Here is a 12,570-nt window from a genome sequence, read left to right as displayed (position 1 = left end):
TGAACCGCAGTCGACTACATGGGAGGCCAGCGACATAGCCATTATGCTAACTGCTGGTCCCGCAACAATTTCTCTTTTAAAAAAGATGGGACCAGTAGTTGGCAAAATGGCTATGTCGCTGGAATCCCATGGAGTCAACTGCAGTTATGGCCCCAGACCCAGTGGTTTAAACTCACGCTGGGCGCATGTGCGGGTGTGCCCAAGATCCCAAGAGGAGAATGGAGGAGAAAGGATTGTGGCGTGGCCATCCCCGCTAGGGGGTGATTTTTCAGTTTCTGTCTCTCTCTTCTTTCTGGCGAGGGCACATGCCCTATAGTAAAAACCACTCCCCATCCCCCTGAAAAGAAGAATAAGGACTAGGTCAGAAAAGGCAGGAAGGGGCGTAGGTCCAGGCCACGAAAGATACCTCGGTGATCTCCTGGGGCAGGCAGTCTGCACAGCCTTGCAAAACCTTGATAATCTTCTGGTGGTGTGAGGGGTTCTCTGCAAAGCAAATCTCCAGCTGCCGAAGGAATTTACGACTCTTCTCAAAAGCCTGCTGCTCCTCAAACTACCAGAGAAGAAAAAAGAACAAAAGAGGAATCACCTATTTATTGACAGGAAAGCAGCAAAGTCTTTAGCTAGAGGACTTGAGAGCTCTAAGGGAAAAGAACTAAGAACTGGTAGCTGGAGCACAGGGGAGGACTATGCTCTGGTTTGCAACTGTGAGCTCTGAATTCAAACCCTATCACCCACCCGCCTTGGGTCACTGGACGCTCCCAACCCAAGATAGCTCAGAAATGTGTGAACAATTCAAGAGGTGCACATATCTCTAAGCGTTTATTGCTTCATGCATTGAGAAATCAGTGAAAGGAATCAGACGTTACAAGGCATGCTCACACATACACTCATTTGATCCTTGTAACACCAGGAGAGAGGACGGCCATTACATGCTCAATCGTCCACTGCTGTTTAACTGCCACAGACACTCAGAGTCATGGTCATGCCCTCTATTCTTGTTTTGGTCAGTTTGGACAGGACTACTGAGATACCCCTAATATTGAGACTAATTCTTCAACAGTTCGAATGTCACCTTCCCAGTGGCCTTCTCAGGCCACCCAGTATAAAACACACACCACCCCCTTACCATCCGGCACGTAGACTTTTGAGTTTCTTTCCATTTTATTTTTCTATGATGCATCATATACTACATGGCTTACTGTTTTATATATGATCTATTTACAGTATCTATTTTATAGATTATCATCGGACTTTCCCCAGGTGTCCGTAAGCTTCATGAGGACAGGGACGTTTGTGCTTTTTTTTTTTCTTCTTCTATGAGCAAGAAAGAAACACTGCCAAGAGATGCCATGATCCTCCCCCAATCTCAGCCAGCCCTGCATCGTGGCATGTGCGTGCCCAGCATGCTCAGGGAGTTCTGACACGAACCCAGCATGTTCACATGTGGGTCAGCCTCGCAGTGGGGCCTTTCACTGAGGCACCACCATCCGGCCCAGAGACTCTTTCATTACTGTGCGCTCAGCACCTAGACCTTGGCCTGGCACAGAGAGGTACTCAACCAGTGTTTATTAAGTGAACGCTTGTTTAACATCAGTGAGGACCAGAGTATGACAACTGCCAACTGAATAAAAAGCCCTCTTTTGGGGCCAGCAGGCAGCATGGTGGTAAAGGTGATAGAATCCCACATGGCCGAATGCAGTTCGAGTCCTGGACCTGGTGGGCTGAGAATCGCACCGGGCATGTGTACTTCTGTGCCCAAAACCCTGAGAGGAGAATGGAGAAGGGACTGCAGGATGGCCATCCCCTGGGGGTTGATTGTTCACTTTCTCTCTCTCTCTCTCTCTCTCTCCAGTAAGCACTCATGCCCTATGGGGGGAAAAAAAAAACAAACTTCTCATCGTCCATGTAAAGAAAGTGGGAGAGGGAACCAGCAGTTAGCGTAATGACTTGTTTTACATCAGTGAGGACCAGAGTATGACAACTGCCAACTGAATAAAAAGTCCGCTTTTGGGGCCAGCAGGCAGCATGGTGGTAATGGTGATAGAATCCCACATGGCCGAATACAGTTCGAGTCCTGGACCTGGTGGGCTGAGAATCGCACTGGGCATGTGTACTTCTGTGCCCAAAACCCTGAGAGGAGAATGGAGAAGGGACTGCAGCATGGCTATCCCCTGGGGGTTGATTTTTCATTTTCCCTCTCTCTCTCTCTCTCTCCAGTAAGAACACATGCCTTATGGGGGAAAAAAACCCTTCTCATCCCCTATGTAAAGAAAGTGGGAGAAAAGAGGTGATGGGAGGATCGTGACTTTGAAAGACAGGTGCTCTTACCACCCTGCGGGAGGAGACAGCTATCTGTCTAGAAGACTGGGACACTGCAACAGCCTTACTCGCCTCCATCTAATCCAGCCTCGCCTGACCCAGAGGCCTGCTGCACAGGTGCTGTACATCTACTTACTAATCCACAGGCCAGAGCTTGTTCGGGTAACAGGAAAGCAGCAAAGTCTTTCAACAGCTGAGGCCAGTCTTGGAGCAGAAGTCGCAGGCTTTTGTAGAGATCCACCGCTGTCTGCCTCTGGGTACTGGACTCAAATTCATAAATGATCTGAAGGAAGTCCTCATACTTGCCCGGGATATGCTGTAGGGCTTCTCGTACCTATGCAGGAAGACTTTCTGTCATCAGCGCCCTTTCCCTGGGTCTTGACAAGAAGCATGAGTAGAGGAGGAGGGGTGATGGCTAAAAAGCTCTGAGAATTTCCCTTTGGAGGCTCCTCCTGCAACAGGGCTTAAAATATGGCTGTTAATGGAAGACAGACCCAAGAGCAAGGCAGAGCTCTTCCTCTAGCCATGGGCAGCTGCAAGCCCTTCGTGTCCCAGGGACCACGACCGGCCCAGAAGAGCAGAAAATGCTTTTCTCTAGGCCCCAGACATAACCTGTCTTTTCTAACTTCAAACCCTGAAATAGAGTGTTTTGCACATGTATTTCAGTATGGTGTCATTTGAGGGTAAAGAATACATAAACTTGGGGCCAGTAGTAGGTGGCATGATGGTTAAGGCGCTGCACTCCCATATGGCTGGCTGTGGTTCGAATCCTGAACTTGGCAGCTTGCTCTCACTTTCTTTCTCTCTCTCTCTCACTCTGTCTCTCTCTGGAGAGCCCACATATTATATAATAAATTAAAATAGTAACGGTAAATAAAATTAAATAATTTTTTAATTAAAGAAAGAAAATAACACATGAACTTGGGGTGTTAATAAGCTATCAGGAGCTCAGAAAAAGCCACCACGGTCGCTGCTCGTGCTATACTTTGCTGCGGGGAGAAAGAACTCTGCTGGTCACTAGCAGGAAGACACAGCAACCCAGGACACTCAGGAACAGGCTGGTGCAGGCCTGACAAGCAAGGGCCTTCCCTGAGAACCCCAGTGTGGCTGCTGTACCATCTGTCTTCTCAAGTGAAGGGCTCACCAAAGGTCCTCCTTGGCTGGCCCACCCGTAAGTCACAGGTCCCCACTGTCAGTCGTGGTCTCATCCTCCCCACAGGCTCTGGGCATGGAGGCAGGGTGTCAGGGCGCAACAACAAACATGCACCACTGACTCTGCCACCTCGTGGTTCTCTCAGAGAACTTCCGGCAGTTACAGGAGAGCGAAGGCAGACCCATACCGAGCCTGTTTTGCAGCCCCCAAAAAAACTTCATTGTAAAAATCCTCCCCTGGAAGAAGAGCAGCGATGTTCATAGGGGCTGGAGGTAAAAGGAAGCAGCATTTGCCTACCCGGGTGAGATAGGCCTGGGCAAAGGCCAAGTCCTTCTGCTCCCTGAGAGGATCCCGCTCAAGAATGTCCTCATCGTACAGCAACAGCAGCTTGGAGGTGTCCTTGCTGGCCCGCGCCCGGCTTCCCCGCTTGCTGCGAGCTCGATGACTGCTCCGGCTCTTCCCAGCAGCTTTGACGTTCTCTCCTTGGAAAAAGATTTTTCTCTGTCCCTGCAACCCCGACTTCCACTCCACCACGTCCCGTCCTAGCCAAACCCCACTGGATGCCATGGAGCACCTCAGAAGGCAGGCCGCTGGGAAACCATGTGAGATGCAAGCCGGTGTCTGCCGAGGCAGCGCTGTGGAGTCTGCAACGTAAGTGCTGACTGGAACGACAGTAAGGGAATCAGCCACGGCATACCGAGAAAAGGTCTGAAGAGTCAGGGTGGCCTTGTGTCGGGCTGCCGAGGGACTCGTGATAAAGAACGGTGCTTTCTGGAGTAAACAGAGCCCTTGCTCTCAGACATGACAGAATGGGACTATTCACAGACAGTCCGACGGACCTAGTACAATCTAGTACCTGACGACAATCAGTTTTCTGGGCATCTCTTCTCACAAAGGCACCACACTGGACAGCTGCTTTGGGGACGGAGGCTGAAGGGGAGATACCTAGAGTTTCCTCTGGAATCCACCAGCTGGTGTACGACCACACCTTCTGCCCACCACCCTCCAGACAAGGAGGCGAGGTGAGCCCTGCCCTGCAGTGTGGACATGCCCCACTCACCTGGTGGGGTCCTGCTGGTTTCCACTTCCGGGGCAGTCGTGGGTGAGGCGAAGGTGGAAGGGGGCTTCGCAGCAGAGTCTCCAACTGCGTCATCCGTCATTTCCTCCTCCTTCCGCAGACTCTCCATTCCCTCGGCTTCTTCTTCCTCCTCCTCTTCTGGCTCGGAGTTCTCCTGGGAGTTCTCTTCCTCAGACTCACCCTCCTGACTCACACGCCTTTCCGATGCCAGCCAAGTCAATTTCTCCATTGTTTCCTGAAACCCCCCACACATACAAAGAGTGTTTAATGGGTTCCTAGCGGCTCGCCAAACGCCGGCAGCTCGAAGCTGTACCAGGAGCGTCTGAGATTAGACGACAAGGGGCCCACCGCAGCCCTCAGTCAGAAGCCTGACTCCTACAGGGGTCAAGTCCCAGGGCTAGCTGGGATTGCTCTGAGGGCAGACGGGGAGAACATGCGTTTTAAAAGGTTCCCTCTGCCCTGAAGATATGCTCCTTTCCCATAGTCCATATTCCTGAGTTATTTTTTAAAATGTTATAAATGTGCTCAGGTGGTTGAATTTAATGTTTAAATTTAACTAAAATAAAACAAGTAAAATTTCACCTTTGCCCTCTTATTGTGTATTCCGACCCACAGGACAGTCAAACAGTAACCTGGGGGAGGGAGTGAGAAAAGGGACACACACACAGACACACAGAGTGGAGACAAGATGAGGTGCTGATCAAGTCTCAATTTTATTGAGGAAGAATGTTGAGTTTATATACAAGCTGGTGGGCATTGATTGGTTGCCTGAAATGCAAATAAGGTATCACAGATGGACCAATCACTGGTGCCCTGGAAGCTGCCCTAAATGCAAATGAGGGATTCTAGTTCAACCAATCAGCTAGTATCCTGCAATTGCAAATAGGCATCCAGCCAAGGAGAGGCACGTTATCTCTCCAGTTGCCTAGAAACCTATCTACCCTGGGGGAAGAACAGTTGGTTACATGGTTTCTGGAAAATGGTTTGCTCAGTGAGGAAATGAAAGTGAAACCCAAAGGTTTCTAAGATGGCGGATAGCTCTTAAGATCGCTCCCGTATGCAGTGCCTTCCACATGTCCCCCTTTTCTATTTTTTCAAAGAGAGGAGGAAAGACCTGGGCGAATCGTGCCTGTCTAAGGTTGGAGTTGTTTTTAGAGCCACATGTCCATTCTTACCATCATTGGAGAATCCCATTGCGATGATGGGTTTCCTGTCTTAGGAGGAAGGACTTTACAGCATTGTGCTCAGACCCTCTTACCGGTCTTTGGCTAACTGATTTAGCACCTCAGGCAGGAGCATAATCTAAGCTCCGCGGTACTCCATCTCCAGGTTGTGGTAGTGGACTTGAACAGGCTGCATTTTTATTGAACCAATTTGTTGTTTAAGGAATGCCATGAGGTTATTGAAAAGGACAGGCCCCAAAGAGCAAACAATCAGAAGGCCTAAAAGAGGACCAAGCAAGGGGGAGTAAAAATGGGAGAAGTCTGTTCCATGTAGTCCATAAGGGGTTATCAGCGAGTTGTTTTCTATGCTCAAGAAGATCTTCTTGTCGTTGGTTGAGCTTGTCATGTACTATGTCGGATTTGTTGGTGTAAAAGCAGCAGCGTTCCTGTATAGCAAGAAAAAGACCCCCCTGTTCTGCTAAGAGGAGGTCTAACCCACGTCTATTAATAATATCTATGTCAGGAATAAGTATGGCAAGGGTACTAAGTTAGCGCCACAAACAAAGATTGTATTATGAGGAGCGCACAAAGTAGATGTATAGGTGTGTATCTTAACAGTACAGTTGGAGAATGCACTGAAGCCAAGAACGACCTCGTTGGAACGATTAAGGGAGGGGAAATAAAGGCAACTTATGTTTGAGGGGAAGATGGGTTGAACCAAAAACGGCAAAGTAGGTAAACAGTGTGAAGAATTGACAGGATAAGTTATACTGGCTTAGACAAAACTGTGGCCCATTTTGTTTTAGTTGTTGAATGCCAGAAGCGCTCAGCAGCTGAGCGTCTATCAAGTGTCAGAAAATTTAGGACAAAAAGTTTATGTGCTAGGTTTCTTGGTGAGCCTTTGGTTTGTAAAAGTTCTCCCTTTTTTAGTTTGTGGAGAGTTCTTTTGTTTTTGTTTTTGTTTTTCGTGTTTTTTTTTTTTGGAGAGGTTTTTGCTATAGGGCGTGTGCTCTCGCAAGACAAACAGAAAGAGACAGAAAGTGAGAAATCACCCCCCGGGGGGATGGCCACGCTGCAATCCCTTCTCCTCCATTCTCCTCTTGGGATCGTGGGCACGCACGCACATGCACCCGGCAAGAGTTTAAGCCACCGGGTCCAGGACTTGAACCGCGGTTGACTACATGGGAGTTCAGCGACACAGCCATTATGCTAACTGCTGGTCTCCCAGGATTTTTTAAGGAGAGATGAGCATGTTTGACAATGCCTTGTCTTTGGGGGTTATATGGAATTCCTGTAACATGTTTAATGTGGAGTTGTTTGCAAAAAAAGGCAAAATTATTTCCTGTATATCCTGGGCCATTATCTGTTTTAATTTGTTGAGGTTTGTCCATAACAGAGAGCGCAGCAAGTACATGGGAAATAACATGTTTACCGGCCTCTTCAGTTTGTGGTGTGGCAAAAATGAAGCCGCTAATGATATCAACAACAACATGAACATACTTAGTAGTACCAAATTCAGCGACATGAGTTACGTCTATTTGTCATAATGTATCAGGCATAAGGCCCCTAGGATTAATGCCTAGATGTGGTATAGGCGAAAGGATAAGACAGGCTGGACATTGTTTTACAATTTGTCAGGCCTGTTCCCGAGTAATTTTAAACATGAGATGAAGAGTGTGAGAATTTTAAGTGATGTAGTCAATGAGCAGCAACAGCGTCTGAAAGGTTTGTGTCAGTTTGAGTGGAGGTTAGGAAGGAACGTCTTGTAGCCAGATTAGTGCAGCGATTTCCTTCAGTGAGAGGGCCAGGTGAATCTGTATGTGCACGTAAATGGCCAATATAAAAAGGAAGGTCTCATTTTTTAATGGGAGATTGTAGTTGGAGGAAAAAGTGTGCGGCCTGAGAAACTTGTTTAATGTGTGCCGCAGTTTCCAGAAGTGGTACGGACATAGTGATATAAGCGCTGTCAGTGTACAAGTTCAAAGGTGTGTCAGGAAAAGCAGAAAAAACTGCACCAACTGCCTGGAGTTCAACTAACTGAGCTGACATTGAGGATGTTGTAAATGTAACTGTTTAATGAGAGGAAAAAATAAGAAGTACTGTGTGGGTGGTGGAACAGAGGGCCTGTTCTGTGTTTCCTGGCATTCTGGAGAGGTCTGAAATGGATTGTTGTTGTTTGTTGGAACAAACTCTAGTGCCCCAAAAGCTTGTTTGGGTTCAGGGGCTTGGGGCGGCCCCCTGTTTCTGTTTCCCTGATTATTGTTAAGTGGCCTGCCATGGATGTCAGTTTTGGATCTGCACTCATTAGTAGTGTGGCATCCCCTTTGGCATTTACTGCACAACTCAAGAGGTTGATTTTGTCTCTGACCACTAATGTTTTTTGTTCTGCAATTTTTTGCCATATGTCCAGGTGACCACAATTAAAACAATTGCCTCTATTGTTGCGGTTAAGGAATTGGCAGACAGTATACCCTTTAAGAGCGGCGGCTATAGACAATCTTTATTGGTATGCCAACCCAATATCAGAACCTAGGCGAATATATCCTGATAAATCTTTTTTCTATATGGCCTGATTGCTGCATGACAGGCAGTATTGGCATTCTCATATGCCAATTGTTTAACAAAATCAGTACCTGCATCAGCATTGTCGAATATTCTCCCTGCTACAGTAATTAACCGATGAACAAACTCAAAAAAAGGTTCGTCAGGCCCTTGTTTTATTTTGGTAAGGGAGGTACTTAAATCTCCCTTAGTTGGAAGTTTTGTCCAAGCTCTCATGCCAGCCGTATGAACTTGAGCAAATAGCCCTGGATCATATTGCATTTGATTGTTGCTATTTGCATAACTGCCTTCTCCCAGTAGCATATCTGCTGTCCAGCCATTGTTGGCCTAGGCATTACGGCGTGCAGTCTCCTGAAAGCCTCTACATATTGTGATTTCCAAAATAAGTAATCTCCTCCAGAGAGCATAGCATGGGCCAATGTTAGCCAACCCATTGGTGTAAACCAATTGTCTGCCACCGATTCAAAGATTCCTGTTCCTCAAAGTTCATCAATGGTTGTGGTGTCTGAACTGGTTTAATTTTCATGCCAGGGGTAAGTGTGGGCTGGTAGCAAAGCCCACTTTTCGATTTACCCACTCTGTTTTCCCAATTATGATATTAGGTCTTGATGTTTCTTTTCTAATTGAATTTGTTCTTCAACTTGTTTAATTTTATTCAAAACCTCTTCCCTAGGATCAATAACCGGCATCACCAAAGGTGGTGCAGATGTGACCGAATTGTAAGATGGCGGTCGTTTTTTGAAAGGAGGCCATTTTGGATTATTATACAAATAATATATACAAATGGCTGCCTGTTTCTAGAGTTTCTTCTTCAGGTAGCCATTTTGGATTATTCTATCTGGCAGCCTGTGTTTCTAAAGTTTCTTCTTCAGAATCAGTTAATTGGCCATCTAAAGGAGCTGTAAGTTCTGTAAGAGATGGGTATAATTTTTTCTGGGGCTTTATGAAGTTTGTAACTTCCTTACTGACTCTCGTTTTTTTAAGTTGTTTTGGCCTGACATCAGATTGTTTATTAAGATCTGTTACTTCATCCTCACTATTAAGGAAATTAAATCTTTTTCTTTTTTGGCATCAGGGTCTTTTTTAGTTTCTATGGCATTTCCACTATCTGCCTGAATTTTATCTCTTTGCATAATTTATTCCTCCTCTGCGACGACTGCGGCAATTTTGAGGTCAATTGACCGGAACCTAATGATTTCATCTATTAGATTCCAATAAGAGAAGGTTATTACTGGGAACTTTTCCGGTCCGAATGTGATGTAGTAATCTTTTAAAGCGTCACTTGCCCTCTTCCACCTCTGTTCATAAATAGTACCTTCTTGGGGAAACCAGGGGCACACCTCTTTTAGGAAATCAAAGAAAGTAAATAATTGTTTGATCTTAATTTTAACTCTACATGTCTTGAGGGCTTCAGTAGGCCCATGAACAAATAAGTCATGTTTACTCATTTCTTGTCCCACAATCACCCTTATTACTTATAAGTAACCGTTGTTACTTACCAGGACGATTCTCTGCCATCCTCTTCTGTTTTCCGCTGCGGCCTTCTTTGTTCCGGTGCTCCTCACTGAATTCCTCCTACCTAGGTCCCTGTTTGGGCGCCACATGTCCCGACCCACAGGACAGTCCAACAGTAACCTGGGGGAGAGAGAAAAGGGACACACACACAGACACACAGAGTGGAGACAAGACGAGGTGCTGATCAAGTCTCAAGTTTATTGAGGAAGAATGGCGAGTTTATATACAGGATGGTGGGCATTGATTGGTTGCCAAAATGGGCAAATAAGGTATCACAGATGGACCAATCATTGGTGCCCCGGAAGCTGCCCTAAATGCAAATGAGGGATTCTAGTTCAACCAATCAGTGAGTATCCTGCAATTGCAAACGGGCGTCTAGCCAACAAGAGGCATGATCTTTCTCCTGTTGCCTAGAAACCTATCCACCCCATGGGGAGAACAGTTGGTTACATGGTTTCTGGGAAATGGTTTACTCAGTGAGGAAATGAAAGTGAAACCCAAAGTTTTCTAAGATGGCGGACAACTCTTAAGATGGCCCCCGTATGCAGTGCCCTCCACAATTGTGCTTCAACCCCCAAATTACATCCCATAATGCACTCAGAAGTCAGACACCAGCAATATCAGGACTACTGATAGTACAGCAAGCAAGCAGAGGGCATAGCAATAAACTGGACATATTACTGAGCACACAAAATACTCGAGGCTGCCCCAGCTCTCACCTGGAGCTCCAGGACGGAGAACACAGATTTCTCAGACGTCGAGGACATATCATCTTCCTCATCTTGGGTGAGGTCGTCGAAGTCCTCTTCCTCCTCCTCCACCTCTGGCCCCTCCTCTCTTCCAGCTTCTGGCCCAGCTATGGTCTCCACTGACTGCCCATCGGCACCAGAGGGGTCTTCAGGCTTCCCTGGGGGACTGCTGCGCACCATCTCGGGGTCCGGGGAGGAGGAAGCACTTTGGTGAGCCTTTGCTCCCATCTCTCCCTGAGTCCCCATCACCAGGAGGATCCTGAGACACTGAAGGGGTTCTGGCTGGCCCGCCCCTCTCCTCCTCCCTCTGTAAGACCTTCTGCCTCTTCCCCTCTCTGGTGCTGCTCAGCTCCTCCGCTGGGGAGGCAGTGTCCAGTTGCACAGTGTTTAATTTCATCACAAATGTCCTGCTTGGAGGATCCCCCTTGTCCCAACCTACAGGACAGTCGAACAGGTTTCCTGAGGGAAGGACTGAGAGACAGGACAAACAGCACAGAGACGACACAGTGTTACAACTCTTCAGGATCGTCTCTTTATTATGCGGCAGAGATTGTGGCTATATACGTGCTGGTGGGCGGTGACTGGTTGTTCTGTAAATGAAAGATTCTAGACGGACCAATCATGGGGTACCCAGATATGCAAATATGAGGGATTCTGAGTTCACCAATTGGTGGGCATCATTGACTATAGCCAATCAGAGTGCGGTATCAGAGTGCAGTTTTGAAGGGGAGTCAATCATGGCCTTTGGCGTTGTGTAATTGTTTGCTCTCTTGAGAAACCGAAACCTGAGGGCTTCCTAAGATGGCGATAGTAAGAGACTCATGAAAATGGCCTCAGCAGACTTGCTGGTGTGCAGCCTCCCACACCCCTGGCATGTCTTCCCCAGCATCCATAAGTTCTGTCTTGACAATTGCCTTGAAATCCCCAGGGGAAGGATGTAGAGATTCCTGAAACCCCTGAGGCAGCGGCTCCAAAGCTTGACTCCCGTCCTCCGTTTTCACAACTGTCCAACCACACACACTGTTCTCCGACAATCCTTCCTGGCACTCCATATCTGCTGCTGGGGGCCCTGGGCTTTGCTCCTCTTTAGGGACAATGGTACCAGAGAGGGGAGATTGTTCTTGGGGTTCCAGGCTTTGAAAGGCAATGTTCCCTTCAGCCAAAGGACAGGTAAGGTCCACATTCACTTGGGCCTTATCTTCGGGGTGAGATGGTACAGGAAGATTTACAGAGCTGCCAGAAACAATTAAGGGTGGGATAGGGGAGGCCACAAGGGGCTGGTTCAATGGACAGGAGAACGAAGTAGGGTTAACCAAGAGGGTAGTGATGGGAATGGTCTGGGGGCTCTGGGCCACAGCCGCACTGACAGGCTGAATCACGTTACAGCCACTGCCAAGGCTCACGACCTTCACGGTGGTGGCGGGAACGGTGAAGATAACGGGTGCAGAATGGATGAGGGGGGCAGCTTTCAGACAGGGCCCTTTTCTCCTTGAGCCTCTTCGTCTCCCACATGGCTTTCGAAACTTAGAAGGGGCAAGCGAGGGCAGCATGACTTTGGGCACAGGGGCAGAGGAGAGCAGGGTCTGCGACTCGGGCAGAGCGAAGCTGGTCCTGGCCTCAGGGTGTACAGCAGGTGGTGCTGCAGGAGACTCAACACCATCGCCCCCACTGGGCCCCAGTGGAGGGACACCTGGAACTGCCTGTAAGACAGTGGCTGGCTGGATCAAGTGAGGGATCCGGACCACCATTTTGCTCGGAGGGGCTTCTGACTGAGCGGCCCTGGCTGGTGTTTCCCCAGGGTTGAAGCTAGGCTGGAGCGGGGGGCTGGGTCGGATAAGAAGGGGCTTCAGGACTGACGACTGCTTCTGTCTCGAAGCCTTCTTGGGGACACAGTTGGCCACAGGCTTTAGTTCTAGGACGACCCCCTTAGGCAACAGCAGAGGGTACCGAGTTTCACTCCCCAGTTCCGAGCTGCCTTGGTTCGGGCTGATGTCAGTGGCTCCCCCGTCTCCAGCCCCCTCCGCCATGGGC

General features: G+C 48.2%; 1 protein-coding gene across 1 annotated transcript in view; it reads right to left on the bottom strand.

Annotated features, from left to right (window-relative positions):
- The window catches only part of LOC102486332 (GON-4-like protein), a 20,568-nt gene extending 8,002 nt beyond the window's left edge, over window positions 1-12,566 (bottom strand). The window contains 8 exon segments of the mRNA XM_014589731.2: window positions 407-550; window positions 2,456-2,653; window positions 3,770-3,954; window positions 4,533-4,785; window positions 10,510-10,744; window positions 10,746-10,925; window positions 10,927-10,949; window positions 11,397-12,566. Of these exon segments, the coding sequence (XP_014445217.1) occupies window positions 407-550; window positions 2,456-2,653; window positions 3,770-3,954; window positions 4,533-4,785; window positions 10,510-10,744; window positions 10,746-10,925; window positions 10,927-10,949; window positions 11,397-12,566 (2,388 nt within the window).
- Between the last annotated feature and the right edge of the window lie 4 nt (window positions 12,567-12,570).

This window comes from Tupaia chinensis, unplaced genomic scaffold (assembly GCF_000334495.1).
Source record: "Tupaia chinensis unplaced genomic scaffold, TupChi_1.0 Scaffold000374_1, whole genome shotgun sequence".
NCBI classification, from domain to species: Eukaryota; Metazoa; Chordata; class Mammalia; order Scandentia; family Tupaiidae; genus Tupaia; species Tupaia belangeri.
Note: the sequence above shows the minus strand (reverse complement) of the source record. Positions and strands in the feature narration are given on the sequence as shown.